We start from the raw sequence: 24,717 nt of genomic DNA, 5'->3' as shown, positions 1-24,717 counted from the left end.
GGATTCTTCCAAAGGCGAAGAAAGCGGAAAATCTGTGACAACTCAACAAATTTCTGCCCCATTAGGAAATGAACCTGAGCGTCGTACATCAACTCTTCCATTCTTTTTAAAGAATGCGGTCTCTGAAGCCTCTTCACCCCCTCGGCCGTTACTTACTATGTCACCCGAGTTTAGTAGTTTGCCTCATCCTTTGGCTATGTTGCTTAGGGGAATTTCTAAATTTTCGATTCATTCTACGAATGATGAATTTCATTCTTAATATTTTAGTTGAATTTCAAGATCACGCCCTAGTGTTTTCTCTTTCACCTTCTCAAATTCTTCAATTATTTACCCTTACTCCATAGGTGTCCTCTCGGACAAAATAGTCAGATCCATAGCTGAACAATCCTCCATAGAAGACTTCCATGCACACCTCCTGGCGAATTTCATTCCGGCTCGAGCTATGTCATCATTAATTCAGAGGTACTATTACAGAGTACAGCGACTGGATGAAAATCTCGCCGACTTCATCCAGGACATTAAGTTCTACACGAGGGTATTTACTCTTCATTTCCCAGAAGATCAAATTGTGCAGACCATTGTGTTCCCCACCCTACAGGTCATATCTGTGTTTCGCGTCGCGTCCTCAAACTTTTGCCGAGTTAGAGGCTATGGCGGTCTCAGCCGAAGGAGTTAGGTATGCTGACACTTTACGAGTCGCTAAGGAGCCCCCTCCGTCTTCGAGTAATTTTCGGCCTCAACCTCGCCGAACCTTCAACACCCGCAAATGTTATGCTTGCGGGTCAGCAGACCATCTGCGTAACAAGTGCCCAGTAATAAAATCGAGTGGGACAAAGAATGGATGATTCAAGTATGACTCCTTTAATCACATCGCCAGAAATTGCACCAATGCCAATAGCACCCCCTCCTGTTCAACTTCTGGTGCAACCTCCACCCATTCGAATAATCGAAAGTGACCAGTGGCATCGACTGAGTCGGCAAATTCATCTTCCCAAGGCTCAGCCCCGGTTAAAACCACCGAAAACTCAAAACAGGGTAGAAGTTCTTCTGACCCCGCAGTTGAATGCCCTAAAGAATGCCTTAGGATTGCGGCGGAGACCCCCGCACTTGTACCTTTTTTTGAAAGTGGAATTTAGTGAACCCGTAACCGCTCTATTAGACTCCAGGAGTGTTTGTTCTATTATTTCGGCTGAATGGTATCCTAAATTAAAGTCTGTTTGTAAATTTTCTGATTATTGTTTGTCTTCGGTTCAATGCGTTTCGGCTAATTCCTAACCATTAGAAATTGTAGGTTTCCTATTGGCCAAAATTCGTAGTTCTAAATTCACCAGGAAAGTTAAATTGTTTGTGGCTAAGAACTTGTCTTGTCCGGTAATATTGGGAGCGGATTTCATGTCTTCCACTGGTCTAGTGCTCGACATTCTGAGCAAGTCGTGCACTTTCAAATTTGTTAGTAATTTCAAAATCCCCTTGTTAAAATGTAATTCTGTGTCGCGTTCATCTGATTCGCCTACCCACAATGAGATGTTCTTAGACCTTAGACATCTAGCTGAGGAGCAGGCTGATAGTATTCGTAAGTTGTGTCAGTCGTTTCCTGATGTATTTTCTGATACTCTTGGTGTTACTGACCTCATTGAGTACAAGACTGAGGTTGCGGATTCGATCCCCGTTAGGTTTCCACCTTATAGGATATCTCCTCCTAAAATGAAGGCTCTCAAGGAGATCATCGATCAGATGTTAAAGGATGGTATTATTCGACCCTCTAAGTCGGCGTATTCATCGCCTATTTTCCTGGTTCCGAAACTCCAAGGTGGCTTCAGGCCTGTGATTGACTATAGGGCTTTAAATCGGAAGGTGGTGTTACATTCTGTGCCTCCTCCCGACCTACACTCTTGTTTTTTCATGGTTTCGGACAGCTAAATTCTTCACCAACTTAGACCTTAATCAGGCGATTGATCAGATCCCTCTAGCCAAGGATTCAAAACATCTAACAGCTTTCGCCACGGATTGGAACTTGTATGAGTACAACCGCGTGCCTTTCGTGCTCCCCACGGGGGCAGCCGTGCTCACGAGATTGCTAGATAAGGTCTTCTCCGACATCAAATTCGAATACTTGTACCATGATCTTAATGATGTCGTCGTATTTTCTGAGTCCTTTGAAGAACATCTAGATCATCTAAAAGAGGTCCTTAATCGCCTGCGTAGGGCAGGGTTAACTGTGAGGCTATCTAAGGTAGCTTTCGCTAAACCTTTCATGTCATTCCTATGGCATATTTTGTCGCTCGATGGAGTTTCTATTGATCATTCTAGAACACAGGCCATCCGTGATTTCAAACCTCCCAAGGACATCAGAGGTATTGCCAGATTTACCGGCATGGTGAATTTCTTCACGAAATTTATTCCCAACTTTGCTAATAGAGCGGCGCCCTTGAACTTACTTCGTAGGAAAGGCGTCAAATTTGAGTGGGGGCCGTCTCAACAAGTCGCTTTTGAAGATCTGAAATTAGCCCTTTGTAACGCCCCCGTCCTTGGTATGCCTGATTTCTCGAAGAAATTCATCGTTCAATCCGACGCGTCGTCGTCGGCGGTGGCTGCTGTGCTTCTTCAAGAAAATGAACTCGGAAGGCGACCCATCGCCTACGCATCTGGGACATTATCGGCTCAAGAAGCCAAGTATTCCATCTATGAACTTGAGGGTTGGGCAGTCTTATTTGCATTAGAGAAGTTCCGCCTCTATGTGGAACATGTCAAGTTCGAACAGGAAACAGATAACCAAGCATTAAGTTGGGTCTTAGCTAGGGCAGGTAGCACTGGTCGTATAGCCCGATGGGCCATGAGGTTTTCGGCCTTCCAAGTTGAGGTTAGGCATATAAGAGGATCTGAAAATGTTGTGGCGGATGGTCTAAGCCGCATGTTTGCTCATGATGTGGAGATCTCCGAATTGGAGGATAGTTCGTCTCTTCCCACGCCCATACCTTCATGTGTAAATGCCACTAACTGAGGCCCCCATGTTGTTTAGGGGTATTGAAAAATATCAACGTGAAGATCCTGTGCTGGCCCCTATTATGGAAACCCTTTCTTCTGGGGAACATGTCGTCCATTATGTGTTGAGGAATGGGGTTTCATGTTGCCCGTCGAGGCACGATCAAAAGATGAAAGTTGTGGTTCCAGCTGTTCTTGTACCTATGATCTTCAAGTACTACCATGAGACCCCACTAGGAGACATTTAGGCATCTTCAAAACTCGAGAAAAGATCCGAGAGATGTTTATCTGGAAAGGTATGGACGGTGAAATTCGTTAATAGGTAAAAGCTTGTAAATCTTGTTTGCTTAGTAGACCGACCATGTCCACTAAGCTAGGTCTGTTATCTTCTCATCAAGCGTCGTGCCCCATGGAACTCCTCTATATCGACTACGTAGGACCCTTCCCCCAATCAAAGGGGAATGCCAACAAATTCATTTTCGTGTTTGCAGATTGTTTCACAAGGTTTTCCTGGTTATTTCCGACTAAGCTGGCTACCGCTCAGTCCACTATCTCTTGTTTAAATACCACACTCGCTTCCTTTGGTCCGTGTCAATACATAGTTTTTGATAATGCTAAGGCATTTACATCCAACCTCTTCCGTAAATTCTGTTTTGACCTGTCTATATCTCACGCAACTACATCAGCGTATTATCCTCAACCATCGTTGGCTGAGCGGGTCAACCGTAGTCTTAGATCTGCTCTTATTGCATTTCATCATGATGATCACTCCAGGTGGGATACGTTCCTGCAATGGTTGGCTTTCGCTTTGAATTCGGCGGTTCATGAGTCCCATAAGTTTACTCCAGCTTCTTTGATGTTTAAATTTGTGCCTAACAAGCCGCTCTCTAACCTTTGGTCACTTAATGATAATCTACCAGAGACAATAGATCCCGAAAACATTAGAGATCTATGGAAGAAGGATACGGCCAACCTTAAAGCTTCTCATGAAAAGGTTAGGGAAAGGTATGATCGTGGACGGAGGGCCACCAATTTAAAAGTAGGAAATCGAGTCACGGTTAGCACTATGCGCCCGCCGGTAGTAATATTACTACCAGGTGGCGTGCGCCTGAGTGCCGCTGTTAGTAATACTACTACCACGATCTTTGAAATTCGGCCACTCGAAAGCTATTCAAGTTATCGAATTAGTTTTTGCTTTGACGTGTTGTCGATTTTCTTTACTATCGTTAGGTAGTGTCGTCGATCAATAGTGATTGGTGGTGCAACTTAGGGACGATGTTTCGTAGCCACGTGCGCTCAGTTAGATCTTACGTAATTCCTGACATACGTACTCCTCGCGCGCTCCGGTTAGATAAGCTCAAATTTATGTGCGTGTGTTCTAATGATAGATTATATTGACTTCGCAGATTTAGAATGAAAGTGTAGTGAGGCAACAGTCTGCAATCATCTCTCAAGTAGTCGATTTATACTGTATAATTATGGGATTATCAGACTAAAGCAAATCGGAAGGAATGCCAAAATCAGAGTTCGCGAAAAAACTGAAAAAGGGTAAAAAAGTCATTGCAGAAAGAACACCACCTAGCAATAAAGTGGCGAGATGTTCGAGACGTGTATATGCCGAGCACTGCACATGATGACATGATTGAAGTACCTGCAGCAAGACGGAGCCACGAGAAATCCAAACCATCAGCAGTAGTAGTAGACTGTAACAAATTCAATATTGGTGTTGATAATTCCGACCAATTGTTGGCATATTATGCATTCACAAGGAAATCGATCAAGTGGTTGAAAAAAGTATTCTTCCATCTGTTTGATCTTGCCATAGTGAATGCCTATATACTGTACCGTTTCTTCACAAAAACTTCCCCTTTCGAAATTTTGTGAACATTTAGCGGATGATTTGGTGAGTAGTGTTGGGGCCGAAATTACTGAAGAATCACCAGCATCAACTGCAGGAAGGATAGTAGGTAGAGATCATTTTCCAGACAGAATACCTGCAGTAGGCGCGAAGAAGGAAGGACACGCGCAGCGTACGTGCAAAATTTGCTACGACAAGTCCAAACATAACACCGGTCGTGCTGTGAAGAAAATGACAACCATATATTGTCGTAAATGTGACGTAGGTCTTTGCATAGGAGAATGTTTTGAGTGTTACCATACCAAAGCTAAGTACTGGGAATAACAACGTGCAATTCTGTTATTCAGTGACTAAAAACTATCGAACTTTTCTAGTGAATTAGAAATTCAAGTGCGTGAACAAGGATATCAGAATGGACCAATATTGTAGCCTAAGTTTCTTTCCAATGCTGAAGGTAAGCATTTTTTTTTTTGATTTCGTGGGATAGCCCACTCTTTTTACAATACGTATATAAATTTGTTAATTTATAATGCGAAAACTGACAGAACTGTGATTTTTTCTGAGAGTCTAAATTACGCCGGCACAGGATAGGAACGCCATCTTGAAACGTCCGGGCTCATAGTGTTAGAAACGTTGTTCCCGCGGGCAAGCTTGCCCCCAGATTTCATGGGCCGTGCATCATATTGGACTTTTTGACACCGGTTACCGTATTAGTGAGCAATCCAGCCACGGAGAGGATCTTTAGAGTTCACCTATCTCAGGTGAAACCTGTGTAATGTCATTGTTGACTTAGCCATCAACGTTTAGCAGCAGTTTGAAGGTTATCATTTTTGGGAGGCCTTCTGCCCCAAATTATTGTATTTTGTTATCTATATAAACTGTACGTACGATCTTTCCCTCTGGTTTTCCTGCTGTCAATTCCTTTGTGGCCATTACCAAGCCCCCGTCTCCTGCATATCCACACCATTGGCATAAAATGCCTTCAACGCCGCACAGCCCCCAGCATCACCAATAAAGGTCGTACCCTCTAATCTCAAGGCACCAACAACACTTTTCTGTCGCCGAGATCGTACTGTTTCAGTGCCCCCGCAGCCATTCGCCACCGTACTACCACAGGGGTGGGGTACGGGCCTACTCCACTCCCGTGAAGTCCACTTGTGTACGGCGCGCCGAAGTCCATCTTCCGGCAAAGGCTGATGTGCGGCGTCCCTACCGCCAACTCATCTGGGGAATGTAGATAACACTTCTGATCTGCGGCGTCCTTCACCACGACTACCCCTCTCATAGTAGCGGGAGAGGTGTATCTGAGGGTACTTGAGGGGTCCGGGCGTCCTCATCTGGATGTCGGCAGCGGCAGCAGTACTTGCCGTCAAAATTATCAACATGTATTTCACATTCTACGGCAACAAAGACACTCTAAAGCTGGAGTTTAACAAGTTTCTACCTATCTAGTTCGCGAAAACTTTCCTCAAAGTTAAATAATAATTTTTTCAAAATTCCTCTCTGTCACCCCGTGGAAGGACATTTGGGGGGGGGGGGAGGTCTGTACCGGGAGGTACACCTCTACGCCGCACATTTAAATCTTGCGCCAAAAAGAACTCCTCTACTGGATGAACCGTGAACTCGAAATTAGACCTACTTAAACCTTTACTCAGAAGATGTCACTACAGAAATCTGATATTATTTTGTTATTGTGAAGTTTCCTGTACTGTGTGAATTTCTATTTGTTTTGTTTGCCCTTCATCAAGAAGTTTGGACTTTCTTCAATAGATGTCACTGCTAAAAACTACGATCATGCACCCTGGTGCGAGGTGAAAGAACTTTCGATTTAAAGAAGTTTGGTTTTCATAAGTTCTTTTTAATAAATCGTGTTCATTTATTTTTGGGTTGGCAATATTTACCTTTTCTTTCCGCCAGTTTTGAATCTAGCCAATCCCTAATTTCTGTAATTAATTTTCCGCCTATCACAGGCTTCTTCCTCGATTCTGAGTGTTAGTTTTGAATTTAACCAATAAAGTGAGAGGGTGTAGCTGGTTTATTCATGAAAGATCTCAAACTTCCCCCGAGGGTTTATAAACTGCGGATTTTCACGTCTCTTTGCCATTTGATCGTCATCTAAGTGTGTGTGTGTCAAACAGGAGGCGGGAGGCGCCTCTTTCATCAGGCAGCAGTTCTTCAGCAAGGTAATGGCCATATAACATCTTACTTCTTGGCTAGCTCCGCAGTTAAACCCGAGGGAAAGGTTCGAAGCTTTAACTATGTAACCAACTTCTCGAAAATGTAAATCTCCTTTCGGCTCATGTAAAAATTTCATAAATATTTAACTGTAAATCGGGGATAGAGTGTGATGTACCCTCTCGAGCTCCCTTTCATCTTGGTTTGAGGTGACAACGTTTATAACTGTTTTTCATTGTGTAATGTGGTAAATTACTTTCTTATACGAGTCACCTCCATAGTTTGGGAATAGCCCCGGTTTCATCGGCCGAGTGCCCCTTAGGTTTTAAGAATGCATATTTAGGAGTGCAAATTCTCGCCTCCATTCAATTTGTGTTTCGGGCCATTTACTTAGCATGTTCGTTTCCGAAACGGCCCAATAGGTTGGGTACTAGATACCTCTGTTTCGAATTTGTAAGTTGTGCCTTGATGGCGAGTGATTGTAATTTTCTGATATCGCCTAAAATAGGCTTGGAAAACTGAGAGCACGTCAGCTCTTTTCTTTTTTTTTGCTAGGGGCTATACGTCGCACCGACACAGATATGTCTTATGGCGACGATGGGATAGGAAAGGCCTAGGAGTTGGAAGGAAGCGGCCGTGGCCTTAATTAAGGTACAGCCCCAGCATTTGCCTGGTGTGAAAATGGGAAACCACGGAAAACCATCTTCAGGGCTGCCGATAGTGGGATTCGAACCTACTATCTCCCGGATGCAAGCTCACAGCCGCGCGCCTCTACGCGCACGGCCAACTCGCCCGGTCAGCTCTTTTCTAGTGTTGTAAAAGTGCCTCTGGGAGGCTTGATATTGTGTGTTGGGAGCAAGCGCTCCACGTATTGAGGGATTTCTGCCCCTGTGTAAATTTGTGCTCTTTGTAAAGTACTGTAATCGTGGATTTTTCTATTGTTGTCATTGTTATCTCACTAAGTGAGAATTTGTTAACTTGTTGCTTTTCAAAAATATAACCTTCCATTTCAGTTTTAAATTATTTCTTGACATTGTAGTTAGACCCATTCACCCCGGTACCTTCTTTTACCTCTGCGTTCCACGGGTAACCCCGTAACAATTATTACTCCATATCCCTTAATATGTAAATAAACTAATATTTAATAAACTATGCTTATCTCATTGGATTCATTTATTTCGTTGCATATTGTTATTGCTATGACAACATGACTTCTTTATGATGTAAATAAATATAAAATGAAAGTATTTCTTCCAAAATATATTTGTTATACGTGCACTAATACAGACAACTAACTAGGGAAGTATCTCTTATTAAGGTACATAATGTTCTTATATACATGTATAATTGAGGAATTGAAAGTCCATATACAGGTAAGTGGGTCGCACTATGGTAGAAGTCGAAACTGTGTAATTTGGGAGAGAGCAAACCCCTGTGGTAGGTCTATTGCGCGTCATAAGAAACTGAGTGAACTGGCTGTGCAGTTCGATCACATTGCTGTGAGCTTGCTTTCAGGAGACGATAGATTCGAACCCCACAGTCAGCAGGTTTGTAGATTTTTTGTGGTTCCCTCATTTTCATTTCATGCTAATGCTGTGGCTGTACCTTTATTAAGGCAACGACCACTTATTTCACTTTTAAGTCCTAGCCCTCTTTCATATCCCATTCTTACCTAACAACCTGTCGTATATGTAAAAATCTGGTAATGTTGTTTGATTCATTAGTGTACCTCCACATTTTCAGCGTTTCTCTAATATTTAGCATGAGATACACCAACCTGCAAGCTGACAATATGTTTAAAATGCACCCCCATCCACTACTACTTATTGAAGAAAGAAGAAAACAACATCCAAGCAAAATGAAGGACACCGGTTGAGAAGCTCAGACGGCTGAGGCGGCGGCCTTCTGACCTCAACTTGGCAGGTTCGATCCTGCCTTGGTCCGGTGGTATATGAAGGTACTCAAATACATCTGTCTCGCGTCCACAGATTTAATGGAACGTAAAAGAATTCCTGCAGGACAAAATTCCAGCATCTCGGCGTCTCCGAAAACCGTAAAAGTACTTAGTGGGATGTAAAGTTATTAGCATTATTATTAAAAGGAAGGACAGGTATGTCCTATGTGGTAAGTCCTTGAACTTATAGAAATTGCAAGGAATTATACAATCTAGATTCTCTCTCTCTCTCACACTCCCCACTCCCTTTAAGAATACGGTTAGAGTAATGCGTACATGACAATAAAGGCGGGGAATGTTTAAAATTAATTTAAGCGAGTGAAGGAGAGAATGTATGACTAGCTCAGGTTGATGGGTTCGAGTCCGGCGGTATTTGAAAGTGTTCAAATACGCCAGTCTCATGTCTAGATCTAGCGGTACATAAAACAACTCTTGTGGGACTAAATTCTGGCACCTCGGCGAGTATGAAAACCATAGAAGTAGTTAGTACAACTAATAACATTATTATTCTCAATTCAGAGCGCTGGCTGAGTTCGGGAAACATGGTGGGAGAGGGTTAAGGGAACAATTCTGCAGGTTGAGGAAGGAATTTAAGAAAATGCTAGGAGAGAGGAAAATGGTATGGCAGGGGGCTCAAACGGAAGCTTTAAACAGGGAGTGTAAAAACAGGGAAGGAGATAAGGTGTGGGCAAGGATAAAGAAAATTAATAGGGGGACGAGTAGAGAGACAAAACCGAAAATCGAACATGGTACATGGGTAGGGTATTTCCAGGAACTATTAGGCGAACAGGAAGGGTGGGTAAGGGTAGATGGAGGTTATAAAGTGGAAATGGGGTTAGAGAGGGGCTGTCAAGAGTTCGATAAGAGAATAACAGGTGAGGAGGTGATGGGAGTGATAAGTAAATTGAGGATCAGGACTGCGGAGGGGGTGGGGGTGGGGGGAAGTGGGATAACTAATGTGTATTGGAAGAAGCAAAAAATAAGCAGATGATAGAGAGTTTGGTAACATTCCTAAACAAGATATTCGAAGGGGCAAAAAAGGCAGAATGTCCTATTTATAAAAACAAAGGTGAGAGGACAAATCCCAGTAATTATAGAGGTATAACCCAGTGGCGGTGGGCCCTTAGGGGCACGTGCACTGTCAAGTTTTTGCACTCACAATTTCAATAAATAATTTACAATTTAGCTGGACTACAGCCGAACAACAGAATTATTTCTACAAATATTATCACGACAAAATGTTATATTCTTAACTGGATTACGGATTTTGGTAGGTATTTAAACCCATGTCTTTAAGCACGAAGAGATGATACCTTTTGTATTTAAAGGGACAAGCTGTTGCTGTCAGCGCGACAATGACTGCAGGAGCCTTGCGAGGCGAGTGGCAGGCGAACTGTGGAGCTCTGGGCACTAGACCGTCTTGTGCCCAAACAACACGCCTGGTAAACGTCAATGACAGCTGCGGGTTTGTGAGGGGAGCGGGCGATGAGGAGGGCTTCTGGTTGGGCACTCAGATCCTTGAGGCCTTCTGCAGCGCGTGCGCATAGAGCAAATAACACATCACGAGAAATATCCACGCTTTACAAACATGTGTAGCCAATTCACCAATTCTCTAACTAAAGTAAATCTAATAATGTTTTAGTCTTGTTTATATAAAAAATGCGTTCATATCGCTCCTGCAGGGATTTAGTTGTTTTCAGATGTTTGAATTATTAAAATAAGTTGTCTTAAATGAGGTTACCGTGGTTCTATAGCTGATATAACACCAGATAACCGAGTGACCAATAATTAGCAACAGTAACATTTTGTTCCGGCACTTACACGTATTCTATTTTGCTCGAGGTGCTACTAATAAGTTAGTTAAAATAACACTGGGTGTGACGTGAATTCTCTTCAGTGTTATATTTTGTGTATTTGTGTGCTTGTTTATTTCAAAATGAATAAAGTCAGTGAGTTAATTGGAAAGCAATTAAATTTTGAGACCAGACTTCGTGCCAAGAGTTAGGACCACCACGACCTGATATGATTATTGTGCAGCAGACGGAAGGAAAAAAAGGAATTTCAACAGAAAATTTAATAGTGGTATGTATGCTAAAGCGAAATTGTTATGTGGATGCGAAGAGAGAAATCCTTGTTTTTTTTTGCTTTCCCTGCATTCTATTCGGTGGTGACGATGCGTGGAGCACAACAGGTGTCAATGATTTAAAGCATTTGAACTAGAAACTGAAGAAACGCAGTGAATCGAAAAAACATTTAAACAAGGAAATGGATCTCGCATTTCTAGGTTAGGTGAACATAAGGATGCAATTTGATAGTGGGTACAGGCTTTCACTTCGTAAACAGCATGAACAGGTCGACAAAAATTGATACATTTTATCTCGTCTGATTGATTGTGTGAAATTCTGCGGTGTGTTTGAACTTGCGCTCCGCGGCCATGATGAATCAACCGATTCAAACAATCCTGGAATATTTCGCGGTTTAGTTGACTTTGTAGCTAGCTTGGATATCGCAATGAAAGAACATTTAGAATCTGCAACAGTTTTTAAGGGTATGTCGAAGACGATACAGAACGATATACTAGATGCTATGCTCGAAGTATGTCATACTTTTATAATGAAAGAAATTAGTGCTATTAATTACTTAGCCATCCAAGCAGATGAAACAACCGACAATGCAACGAAAATACAGGTGGTGCTTATATTTCGCTATCATATAAATGGCGAAATACATGAGCGGTTTTGGGGTTTCATTCTGGCATCCAGTCATACAGCTGAAGGTATAAGCTCTGTGATTTTTAGTGAACTAAGTAAGTTGGGTGTTGACAAAACCCCTGAAAAACTAATTTGTCAAACATTTGATGGGGCTAGTGTAATGAGCGGTGCACAGACTGGTGTACAAGTACACATAAAGGAAGTATATAGTGAAGCTAATTTTGTTCATTGTTATACTCATGTAGGGAATTTGATTATGCAGAAAGCCACGTCCGATATAAAAGAAGTGAAGATATTTTTCAGTGATATTCAGGGAATTTCCTCCTTTTTCAGTCGCTCTAGTAAACGCACCGAACTACTAGATACAGTTTTAATGCGCCGTTTGCCGAAAGCAGCTCCAACGCGATGGAACTTTCAGACCCGCACTGTCAATACAGTGTTTGAAAACAGAGACGTCCTGATTGAATGCTTCCAAACAATATGCGAATCAGAATACTGAAAGATGCTGACTTCATATATTGGCTGAATTTCTTCCATAGAGTGATGCCTCATGTTGATATACTGTTCTCCCAAATTCAGATGCGTAATATTGACCCTGTCTTGTTACCTGAATTCCTAGCGAACTTTGTTCGTAACATCAGAAGCATTCGCTCTGATTTAGAGGAAACAGATGACTACCAAGGCCGGATTAAGGGGGGGCTAAAGAGGCCGCAGCCCCGGGCCCCGCGTGCCAAGGGACCCCAGCCCTTGGCCGAACCTAAAATTGTATAAAAAGGCTAGCTGCTCCACCTCCGTGCATGTATATGAATATTTACGCTCGCAAAATATCGAACACGCACTCCTCCTTTCTTCTTATCAGCTGTCCGCGTTAGTAAGTCATCACTGCTAGAATCAACTACCGTCCGGAGACACTAACCCTCGCTACTTACGCACTATAATTATTGTAAAGGTTGACGAAAATTTAAATCTAGCAGTTTGCGAGTACGGACAGAGGGGAAAGGGAATGCGCATGCTACACTATATCTCTGCATAAGGAAGGAAACTTCCAGTTCACATCTGATTATTGAACCATTCTTAAGTTACAACTGTAATGTTCTTGTAAAATGGATAGAAAATATCCTAGTGGTGCCAAGAAACGTAAATTAAAAGAGCAACATTTGAAAGAAATTGAAAAGTTGCCGAAAATATCAACATTTTTTGACAGGAAGTTTACAAGTGGATCGACGACTGAAGAGACTGTTACTGGTGAATTGGAATCTTCCACAGGTAAGCGAATAGTGAAATATCTAAGCCTGCTGTTTTAAGAGAGATTAGGTCTTTACGGAACTGAAAAGCATGAGCATTAGGAAGATGGTTTTAGGAACAATGAAAGGGAATCCTAATGTGTATTTTAAACTTCAGTCACATTGTATGAAATACTCGAAGTCGTAAATAATAAATTGCCGACCTCGTTGGTGTAGTGGTAGCAATAATGACTGCCACCCCCCGGAGACCCAGGTACCTTCCCCGGCGCTGCCGGCGGGGGGGCTTGGTATGGGGTCTCATTAACTTGTTCAGGGCACTCCGAATTAAACCTAGACCCGACACGGTGTGGTCACACGTTTACTTACTTAGTAATAAATTATTTAATACATGCACGAATTAAAAAACACCAATGGTCTACAGCCGCGGAGGACCTTACCTTACCAAGTGACCGCTGCCCAATCTCTAGAACCTGCAGGTTCCGAGGTGTTGTGTGGTCAGCACAACGCATCATCTCGGTCGTATTCTTCGTTTTCTTTTTTTGCCCTGGGCTGCCATCTCACGGTCGGATGACTCCTCGATTGTAATCATGCAGACTGAGTGGGCCATTTACCAGCCCTCAGGTACAATAAACTTTTACTTGTGTTCTTATGTTGCAGGTTCAGATTTAGTACTCAAGAATGAGGCTATGTGTGTCATAGAGCCTGGTTGCAGCTCTGCCACTGCTTCAAATCTTCCTTCTGCTGATCCTGGTTATTGGCCTGAGTGCATGATGGACGAGTTTAGAGAGCAATGTATTCAGCTTGGGCCTCAATACTTCCAAAACCGTTCAGTTACGGGTAAGTATCTTGAATCCAAACAAGTGCAAAAGTCACAAAATCGCTATTTGTCAGACAGTTTATTTATGCGCAAACTCAGAAATGTGGACTCTGTTGAAAGGATTTGGCTTGTATATTCACCATCTACTGGAAAAGGGTTTTGTTACCATTGCAGATTACTTTCAAATGACAAGATGAACTGTGCATTTTCTTCACATGGTTTTTGTAACTGGAAAAAAAAAAGCAGACGAAGCTGTCAGTAGCCATGAAAACAGTATAGAACATAGGAATGCAATTAATTATTGGCTGTATAGGAAGAAAATTTCCTCACGAGTTGATAGTTAATTAAACAGATAACTTTAGAGTCCCAGTACTGGGGTGAGGTGTTGAAACGAATTGTGACAGTCATAAAATTTTTGTGTGTGCGAGGACTAGCATTTCGTGGAGAAAATGAGTTTTTGGAGTGCATAATAATGGGAATTACTTCGGAATCCTTGAACTAATTTCCCAGTTTGACCCTTTTCTGAAGGAGCACATTTCAAAACACGGTAATGAAGGAAAAGGGAAGCCTTCGTATTTATCATAAACAATTGCTGAAGAATTGATTCATTTAATGGTGGGAAACGGTGTTAAATACAATCCTAAGTGAAATAAAAGAATCAAATTACTATTCACTGATAGTAGACTCTTCCCCGGTTTGTGCTCATGTAGACCAATTGTCAACTGTATGTAGATATCTGCATTCTGGGGAAGTCAAAGAACGGTTCCTTTGTTTTAAGGCTATAGAAAGCCACACAGGAAACTCATTGTTTAATGAAGTAAAATCATTTTTGGATAGCAAAAGCATACCTTTGAGTCTATGTAGAGGCCTTTCTTGTGATAATGCGGCGAATATGTCTGGCCAGTACAATGGGTTACAGGCACAACTAAAGAAGGAAAATAAATTGGCCCCGTTCGCGCTTTGTGCAGGACACTTATTAAATTTAGTCGGAGTAAGTGCTATTGAATCCTGTCGTGAAGCTTTGAAGATGTTCGCTTACCTGCAACGACTGTATGCTTATTTCTCAAGCTCTCCTCGTAAATGGGCTATGTTGTCCAGAAATTTGGAACCGCACTTAAATTACAAACTTCTTCACCTGAAGAGTTTGAGTCAAACCAGATGGTGCTGTCATTATGAGGCAGAGAAAGCCTTGCGTATCAACTATGACAATATTTTGTGTTTATTAGATATTATATGTGAGAATGCTGAAGAAAAACACGAGTCCCGGAGAGAAGCAAAATCACTGAAAAATAAGTTATGAAATTTGAATCGGCTTTTGTGTGTGTCTTTTGGCATGGAATTTTGGAAAGATTTGATAAAGTTAGTGTGAGTTTACAGAAACCTACACTAGACTTCTTAACAGGTTGTAAACTTCTCGAGTCTCTGGTTACATTCACAATCAATGAAAGAGGTAATTTTGACAAATATGAAGAGGAAAGTTAAGTGAAAAACATCTCGCAGGTTTTGGGCACATATTTCAAAAACAATCAAAGAAGAGATATGGTGATGGTAATGCCCTTAACGAAACTATTTTGAAAGGAAGAAAATAATTCGAAGTAGAAACCTTTTTGGTGATAACTGATAGTTTATGTAGTGGACTTAATAATCGCTTTCAGTCTTACAAAACATTTCAGCCATTGTTCCAGTTTCTAGCGGACTGTAAGGCTTCGTATACTGTGGATGAAACTTCTCTTAATAACTGTTTACGATTTTACCGAGATGATCTCGATGAAACTTTGAAACTAGAAATTAAACATTTTAATAATTTCGTTAAAAGTGTAGATATAGTTACTTGCCAGGAGATAGCTAAATACATATATGAAAATGATTTTTTCTAGGGGCTTTACGTCGCACCGACACAGATAGGTCTTATGGCGACGATGGGATAGGAAAGGCCTAGGAGTTGGAAGGAAGCGGCCGTGGCCTTAATTAAGGTACAGCCCCAGCATTCGCCTGGTTTGAAAATGGGAAACCGCGGAAAACCATTTTCAGGGCTGCCGATAGTGGGATTCGAACCTACTATCTCCCGGATGCAAGCTCACAGCCGCACGCCTCTACGCGCACGGCCAACTCGCCCGGTTCGAAAATGATTTGATTACTGTATATCCAAATGTACTTGTGGCATTGAAATTGTATTTGTTAACTCCAATAACCAACTGCGAAGCAGAACGTTCTTTCTCTAAACAGGCACTAATCAAAAATAAATTACGGTCAACCATGGTGACTGGACGGTTTGACTATCATGTCTTTAGAACATGACATAAAAATGAGTTGTCATTCGATGATGTTTTACGGTCATTTGCAAATCTGAAGGCAAGGAAAGGACAGTTTTAATGTAAAAGTTATTCAACTACCAATTAGGTCAGTTCAGTACAGCATCGATTATCCGAAATAATTCGGGAATGGCAACAATCAGATAAGTGAGTTTTCGGGTAGCCGATCATTTGCGAAAAAAAAGTCTGCTCCTACGCCATAAGAGCAATGCAGTGATACTGAACACTTTCAAAGAGTTTCTGTTTCAAGCTTCCGTCCTTATTGTCAAATTCACTTATAGTTTTCGAATAGGTATCACTCTTCATTTAAATGTTCGTTACTGTGTCCTTCCAGCTCCAAATTCTTGAACTAATTTTGATCCGCCAAAACCTTCTTTAATTAGTCTATTTTAAATTTATCGGAGAAACTGAACAGACTAAGAGCAGGCGTTGGAAGATCAAAGGACAATATGAAGAAATGGGGCCTCCTGAAGGGCGATCGGACCCTATGTGATTGCGCCGTAATACAAACGACAAGGCACCTTATTAATTGCCCTCTATGCTCTGTTTGATCTAGCACAGGCCAGTATCAATGCTGTTAACGTGGCCAAATTCTGGGCCGATATTTTGTAAAGAACTATTAAATTTTATGTAATACCGTAATTTCATATATTTTAACTAATTTACATCTGTAATCTATATTGTGCTACTGACACGAATAAATGAAAAATCTTATTTATCCTCTGTTTTGCCTATCTAGGCTATTTTTATTGTATGGTTTAATACAGTTATAGGCGCGCGAATAGTTTTAAGTTATAGTTCATGTGGAAAATGAATCCTCCTCGCCCGATCACCGAGATTAGGATTCAGTTTTCGAGGGGCGGCAGGAATATTTGTGCCGTACCAAATGCTCTTTTGTCTAGCAGTCCTATTATTCAATTTCGTAGAGGATATAACATATGTTTGTTGTTCCAATATTGTAACTTTCTTGGACTTGACAATTACTACTCCCCTAACTTGAGAGACGGCGCCACCATGCCACTTCGATATTCCATGACATTTCTTTCTTCCCTATCCTTTTGCATTTTTATGTCTTTGAAAAGGAGAGCGGATTTTTAATAAAAGATGGCGAGACGGCCTTACGAAATGTGTACGGAATCTGATCCCACATATTTGTTATTTTACCTTTTTCTTTGGTTGCCACAGCTACTTGGCCATATGTCTTCGTGATTCCATTTGTGTTATCTCTCATTATAATGTTGCGATGTGATATTCTGTATTTTCCTTTCACATTACTATTATTCCTGGATGTATTTGTAGTGTTGTGTAAGGACAAGAAGGTAACACAGACCCATTTTGTGTGTATGGGTGCATGCCATTGTCTGTCTGCTTTGGTTGTGTATTCAAGAGATGTACCTATTTCTCCTTCCTCGACGTCACATCTTGGGCTCATTATGTTGTGTGTGCATATAACGCCATGTTGGGTCAAATCCTTTTCGCCAGTACAGCAGATATGTGTCTAATAGCGTGATTGTTCTGTGATGTTATACGAAGCATGAGCCTTGTCTTATATTTACGGCCACCCTGAAACTTGGATCTATCTTTCAGATCGAGTCCATTTTCTATGAGCTTACATGCTTGTGCTGCTGCGATTCCATCGCAGTGTCTCTATTTTTCTGATACCTTGGTCATTTGGTCTACATGTATATATGTATGAATGATGATGATAATGCTTGTTGTTTAAAGGGGCCTAACATCTGAGGTCATAGCCCTATGTATGAATGGATAGTATGAATGACGGGTTTCGCCATCTTTATTTCTCGTATTTCCTTACGGCAGTTATATTCTTTTTTCAGTTTGGTTGGGCATATTGCTTGTTTTATTTCACATCTTAGGCTGATTCTTCCGCTTCTATTTATAGTTTGGGATCTCATTCTCTTTTTCTTATTTTATGCTCTGGGAGTATGTTTATTTTCTTTGCATAACTATGGCAATCTTTAGCTACCCTCACTTCTCTATAACCTCTTTGTACTTCACGGTTCATCTTTGGCAAAAGTACTTTTTGCGCATATATTATCATTTTTGGTCCTTGGGGATTGTTGTTATGCAACAATTCTTTATTGGTGTGTGTGACCCCACCCCCTTTTTCTGATAAGGTTGTGATTACCAGTTGGTTACTATACGATTCCTCAGTATAAAGACAGAAATGTTTTGACCTATATCTCCGCGGCTTCTAAATTATTCTGAAGAAAATATGGTACAATTGAATGAGAAGTTGGTGAAATTAAAAAGACCTCCCAATCACGTCCAGCAACATTAAAAGGTCCATGATTATGCATGTAGGTTGTATTTACTTCCCCTACATTTCCACTGTATGTTTTACTCTGTTTTATCCTTTGCTTTAGTCAAAGTGTCATTTAATAAACGCTGTTGTGTTTTAAACTACATATGCCTTGGGTTATTGCCTTTGTAGACCAGCATGAAGTAGTTAGTGGCATGTGTGACAGACAAGTCCTTTCATTGCATGACTGCCCGGTAGTAGAGCTAGACATTTAAAACCACCTAATCCATCCCCTAACAAGAACTTTGTTTTACATGCATATACAGTTCAACCTCAATTACCTGAATTTCTTTGATGCCACTCTCCTCTGGTCTTTTAGGTTGTAAGTCAATTTTTACTCGAATACTTGCAAAGACAGCGCTGTGCCTAGCACTTATGCAACAGGCAGACTACATTAATAAACTTCCCATAATTTCCGATACATTCAATTATGGAAAATTACTGAAGCTGAGCATTAAAAATTGCTCTATAGTTAGCTCTTAACGGTAAACATACTACTGCATACGTTGCAATTGGGCGGGTTTATGTACGAGTTAGTTAACATGTGTGTACTTTACTGAAGAAAGGTTTATTTACATTGTTCAGAACGATTATGATGTTTCTTGAGAAAAGCGGTGCACTTAAACATCGCTGATGGAACGTACTATTGCATTGTTGACACTGGTAAGGCATTTCACCACCTTACTCCGGAGTGTGTTAGCAAATGCTTTCGAAGTGAAAATTTTCGAAAGAACGTTTTGTTACATTGGGGACAGAAGTACGCTGTTTCTCCAATGTGTTTTCGCATGTGGGATTGAAGAGCACCCTTCTGACCAAAGGTTTTATGGCATTCTTTACATTGATACGGCTTTTCCCCAGTGTGTTTTCGCATGTGCACTCGCAGGCCACCTTTCTGAGTAAACGACATTTTACACATTTCACACCCATACGGCCTTACTCCAGAATGAATTAGCATATGGCTCCTGAGATGAGTTCGACGAGTAAACGAACTTTCACATAGGTCACAACAGTACGGCTTTTCTCCGGTATGTTTCCGTAAATGGGATTGAAGGGAGCCTTTTTCACTAAACGTCTTATTGCATTGCGCACACTTGTACGGCCTTTCACCAGTGTGTTTTCGCATGTGTACTAAAAGATGACCTTTCTGAGAAAACGTTTTAAAGCAGATTTCACACGGAAACGGCCTTTCTCCAGAATGAATTAATACGTGGTTTCGGAGATTCGATCGACGAGTAAATGTGCTGCTGCATAAACCACAAGAGTAGGGTCTTTCTCCTGTATGTATCCGTTTGTGAGTTTGAAGAGAACTCTTTTGACTGAAGGCTTTATTGCATTGTACACAAGAGAATGGCTTTTCTCCAGAATGAACTACCATGTGTTTTAGTAGAGCACTTCTACGAGTAAACGTCTTATTGCATTCCTCACACCGGTATGGCTTTTCTTCGTCTTGTCTTCGCACGTCGGTTTCAAGTGTAATATTTTCAGCGACCTTCCCTTCGCATTCTGCATTGGGCTCACGTCCTTTCAGAGAGGATTTCCGGAATCTGCCATCTGTAGAAATATTCGGCTTTTCACCACTGTGAGTTAACATATGTTGTACAAGATCAAACTTGACATCAAACATCATGGTGCAAACTGAACAATGATGTGCCTTTTCGACAGTGTGTACTGTCAATAACGCAACATTCTCCACACTGTAATAGAAACAAAACTACAATTTCAGAGGAACAGAACCAATTCCAAAAGGAAAATAAATATACGCCAAATATTTAACATAAATTTCATGCTTAATCACTGAAATAAATTGTTATTTGTGCTTTACAAGTAACAAATATGCGCAGGTTGAACCAAATTACCATCAATGAGCTATGTTTTATTCTAATCTTTACAATCTGAAGTCAAGTGTAAACTATACACAGTAAAGGGAAATTCCGTTTATTTCAGATCATTCATTATCATGACATTAGCCGCCTCGGTGGATCAGTGGTAGAGTGTCGGGTTCCGGATCCCAAGAAAGCGGGTTCAAAGCCGGCAGAGGTAGTCGGATTTTTGAAGAGCGGAAAAAAAGGTCCAGTCGACACTCCATGTCCTACGATGTCGGGATGTAAAACATCTCTGGTGACATTTGGTGTTCACCCAACAAAATTAATTAAATCTCAGCCATAGACGCCCAAAAGAGCTTTGATTTACACGGTCTGCCATCTAGCAGGCCTAGAGTAAAACAGAACGTCGAAATTGACGAGCAGACACCCAGATGGCGTCAGACTGAACTGTCTGCACACGGTAGCTGAGGCCATATTATTTTTATTAGCGTGATATTCCATTATGGCAAAGTGTTGCCAGAGACTCCGCAGCTAATTCCACATATACAAAATATCAATTCACCGAAGACTCAAATAAGAGGTTTGAACTGACTCAAATAGTTTTCTTACGATGACGCATCACTCTGAAATTAGTTATAATTGTATATTATATGTTATATAATTATATATTATAGTTAGTTATAATAACTCATAATGTATTCAGAAATCTGATTGTTTCACAATCTGGAGGAAATACAATATAAACCGAAAGGTCCGAAAGAACGTTCCTAAATATTCAAATGAAATATTTCGGCACCTTTATTGCATGTGGTTCTACGTAAACGTTCTGTCCAAATCGATTAGAAAAGTCGATAAAAATTCAGGGAATAGCCCACTGGTAAATATTCTTTAACCAATTACTGACATTTGTTCATGATTTTTCGAGAAAATTGACAGATCGTAGATGTAACATTTGGCTGCTTCAAAATCCTCGAACTGGCTTCAAAATATCAAAAACTCGATAGTAGTTTCAATTAGGAAAGGTACGCTTATCTGCGATATCAGCCCTACGATTGCTGTCAGCCCTTGAACGTACATGATGAATTCCTTCTCCTTCAAGACGTTGGCAATGACAGTCTGTTTTTACACAGACTTTGCTGTAAAGGAATGAAAGATAAGTGGACTCAGAACATCTTACTCATGTTCGAAATAACGCACGAAATAAGGAAGAATTATTGTTGTGACAAACGGGGGGACAAAAGGTAAGTGGGTATTTAAAGGAAGAGGTAAAACTCCCTGGATGAAACTTTGTATTAAACGGTTTCGGTGGAGCTGCCTGCGGGCATTAAGAAGTCTCTGCCACATTAGATCTTCGACATACCTCAAACCAATGACACCAAGTTGTTCAATTTTAATACTTCCAAAATCATCGAACAGTAGTTCTACATCCATTTTTCCAAATGACGCAAAATTACTGCTTTAGTCCGGTACAGAATTGTAATTTCAGTTGTAAAGTGCTTAATTCCGGTGTAAATATTGGAACATATTAGCACAGATTTGCAGGAGGCATGGCTGACCTGTTTTCCTGAATCATTGGAAAATACGCGTGATAATGAAGGAAAATGTAACTGTAACGTTTGAAGGATCACAAAGCAGAAAGATTGATAAAAGAAACTGGAAATGCCTTCTTGTTGCGAAGATCGGTGTCCTCCCTGGCATAACGGAGAGGAAGATTTGTATTTCCAGTTCTCGATTGCTTTTCAGGCCTAATTAAGATCTGCCCTACACTGTGCACATGTTGGAGCGAAAACTACACAATGAGTTCCACGCAGATCAGTCAAAGCGTTCTCAGACCATATATAGAAGGATGTCGCCAGTGTGTTTCAAGGTGTTTTAAATGTCTATACTACCAGGTGTATGCATACGTTTTTTGCCGGGTTTTGTGGTGAAGAAACCACGTTATTTTCAAGGGAAATTCATTTTTTATTTATTCAAAATATTGGCCATCGGCTTTTACAAACTTCGCCCATCTTTCAGGTAAATTATGAATAAAAAGTCAGGAAAACGGCTTGTTTTTTTCTTCGAGCGATTTTCCAACCGCCTCGAAATTGCTAAAGTGCTGCTCTGCGATGCGAAGAGGCGATATTCAGATGGCGCCAGGTCGGGGCTGTACGACGTGTGCGCAGGGATGTCCCATACAAGCGATTTCAAGGTGTCTTTCACCGGTTTTTCTGTGTGAGACGGCGCACTGTCGTGTAAGCGCTTTGCCATGTCTTCTGGCCCATTCCGGTCGTCTTTCGATCAATGCCTGACTTAAATCAATAATTTGTTAGCAATAGCGTTGTGCATTAACGGTTTCGCCGGGCTTCAAGAGTTCATAATAAACAATACCGCTCTGGTCCCAGAAGACATGAAACACAAGTTTCAATTTTCGAAACCAAGTCTCACATGTTATAATCGATGGACCGTCTTCACCATATGTTTCTACCAGCAAACGGCGACTTTCCAAAGCCAGACACAAACGCTGACATGATCAATGAACGATACAACACAGACTCTAGTGTTTGGAGGACTGAACTTGTGTGTATTGATAGGTTAATGTCAGACGAACCAACTGACGCATGTGTCTAATGCATACGCTGCGTACTCTTCGCTGGCGCCATCTCATTGTGAAACCGGAAAAGACTTATGTATACAGCTGTTATACAACTGAGTAGGCCTACTTTACTTTGAAAGCAAATGAAAAAGTAATGTTACACTTATTTATTCATTCATTTATTTTAAAGTCAGTCCGTCTCTTCTGCTGTTGCTCAACTCAACAAAACTAAACAGAAGAATGTAAGTTAGATATTATTCCTTCTTCAGTAACACGAATAAATAAATTATAAATTATAAAATTATAAATTATAAAATATAATTAAATTAGTGACCTGGGTCATGTATATACACAAAGTATAAACACTTACATGGCTAATTTACAAAATCTTTCTGCTGCGGTACGCATCCAAGTAATCCACAGGTTACGAGAATGGATTTCCACAATATAACTTTAGATATTAGATTATCTCTTTACTTGCATTCTTCTCTTAGCACCAACATGACGTAATGGTCACTTTCCCCACCCGCTAACACACCCCAAAAATGAGTTGTTCCCAGTCGAGGTGGTCGTATGGAGAACTTTTGGGGTAGCCTATAATTCTTAGTTCTGTATGTATTATTACAATAGCACTTGTACCCGTTCATCCAATGGGAAAATGCAATATGTTTCTTTCATGAATGTATGCAAAGTTACATGGCTCCATTTCCAAGTTTAATACGGCATGCTTGACTCCTAAAGAACGTGGTATTAACGTAAAGTACGACAAAGTCGAACAGAATGAGGACGATACGGTACCGATGTGATTGATGTCCATCGGTCTGCCCGTAAAGCTACTTTGAAGTTCAACGGGACTTGGACTACAGATCCGCTTCTCCGTTATTATCCGTCATATAATGAACAAGTATATCGCATAAGCGCAAGGGAAATGTCTGTTATCTACAGTTGTTGACAGACCTAGTGTTAAAGAAGATATTTTCAGAATAATCTTCCTATAAACCCTTGACGATATATGCACATGATAACGCTATCCTCAACGGGTATATTCCAAATACGAAGTTCTCCAGTTTTAAGAACGCTAACAGACAGACACCAAACGTAAACATGCTTTGGATGATCGGTACCTCGCATGAAACAAGGAACTATAAGAAAATATTGCTCATATAATAAATGTAGGCCCTACAGACACGCGAGCTTTAAGATTTTATGTATGTAGATGATAAAGATGAACTTCCTCGGTGTTCAGTTAAATAAGTCGCGCTTAATATCCAAGCCGAGTGAAATATTATGCATCTCCTGATTTTCTCCTGTTATGGGTCCTTCAAATCACTTTTCAGCACTTTCCTCACAATAGTGCAAGTTTCAAAAACCACACAGTTTATTGCAGGATTAGATGATAAAATACATAACGCGGCTGGTGGGGAAGATGCCTTAGTTCTCGCAAGACTATTTTAAGAACATTATTTTTCTGATTTGCAGATACTTTTTCCTATCCATTCTTCCCAGTAAATGTAGTTCTCAGAACAGTTGTCCCCATCTAATGTGGATTCATGAGTAAAATATTCCCACATGCGCTTGTTCCAGATTTAACTACATGTTATATTTGAGCTTGCACCCGGGAGATAGTGGGTCCGAACCACACTGCCAGCAGCCCTGAAGATGCTTTTCCGTGGTTGCCATTTTAACACCAGGCAAATGCTGAGGCTGTACCTTAATTAAGGCCACGGCCGCTTGCTTCCCACTCTTAGCCCTTTCCCACCGCATCGTCACGATAAGACCTAGTTGTGTCGGTGCGACTTAAAACTAATTCTAAAGAAAATGAATGTTATATTATGTCCAGTAGCTTTTAAGTTCGCTTTACACAGTTAGAGTTTGGGGGAAAATCTTTAAAATGTGGGACGTTTCTGACGGCGGAATCACAACTGCCCAAGCTGTAATTAGTTTAT

General features: G+C 40.9%; 1 protein-coding gene across 1 annotated transcript in view; it reads right to left on the bottom strand.

The window, feature by feature from the left end:
• Positions 1-6,121: 6,121 nt before the first annotated feature.
• Positions 6,122-24,717, bottom strand: part of LOC136874416 (zinc finger protein 354C-like) — a 59,668-nt gene continuing 41,072 nt past the window's right edge. The window contains exons 4-5 of the mRNA XM_068227794.1: positions 19,772-20,067; positions 6,122-6,237 (exon numbers count right to left, since the gene is read on the bottom strand). Of these exons, the coding sequence (XP_068083895.1) occupies positions 6,122-6,237; positions 19,772-20,067 (412 nt within the window). The remainder of the gene's footprint in view (positions 6,238-19,771; positions 20,068-24,717) is intronic.

The sequence above is a fragment of the Anabrus simplex genome, chromosome 5 (genome assembly GCF_040414725.1).
Source record: "Anabrus simplex isolate iqAnaSimp1 chromosome 5, ASM4041472v1, whole genome shotgun sequence".
Taxonomy (NCBI): domain Eukaryota; kingdom Metazoa; phylum Arthropoda; class Insecta; order Orthoptera; family Tettigoniidae; genus Anabrus; species Anabrus simplex.
Note: the sequence above shows the minus strand (reverse complement) of the source record. Positions and strands in the feature narration are given on the sequence as shown.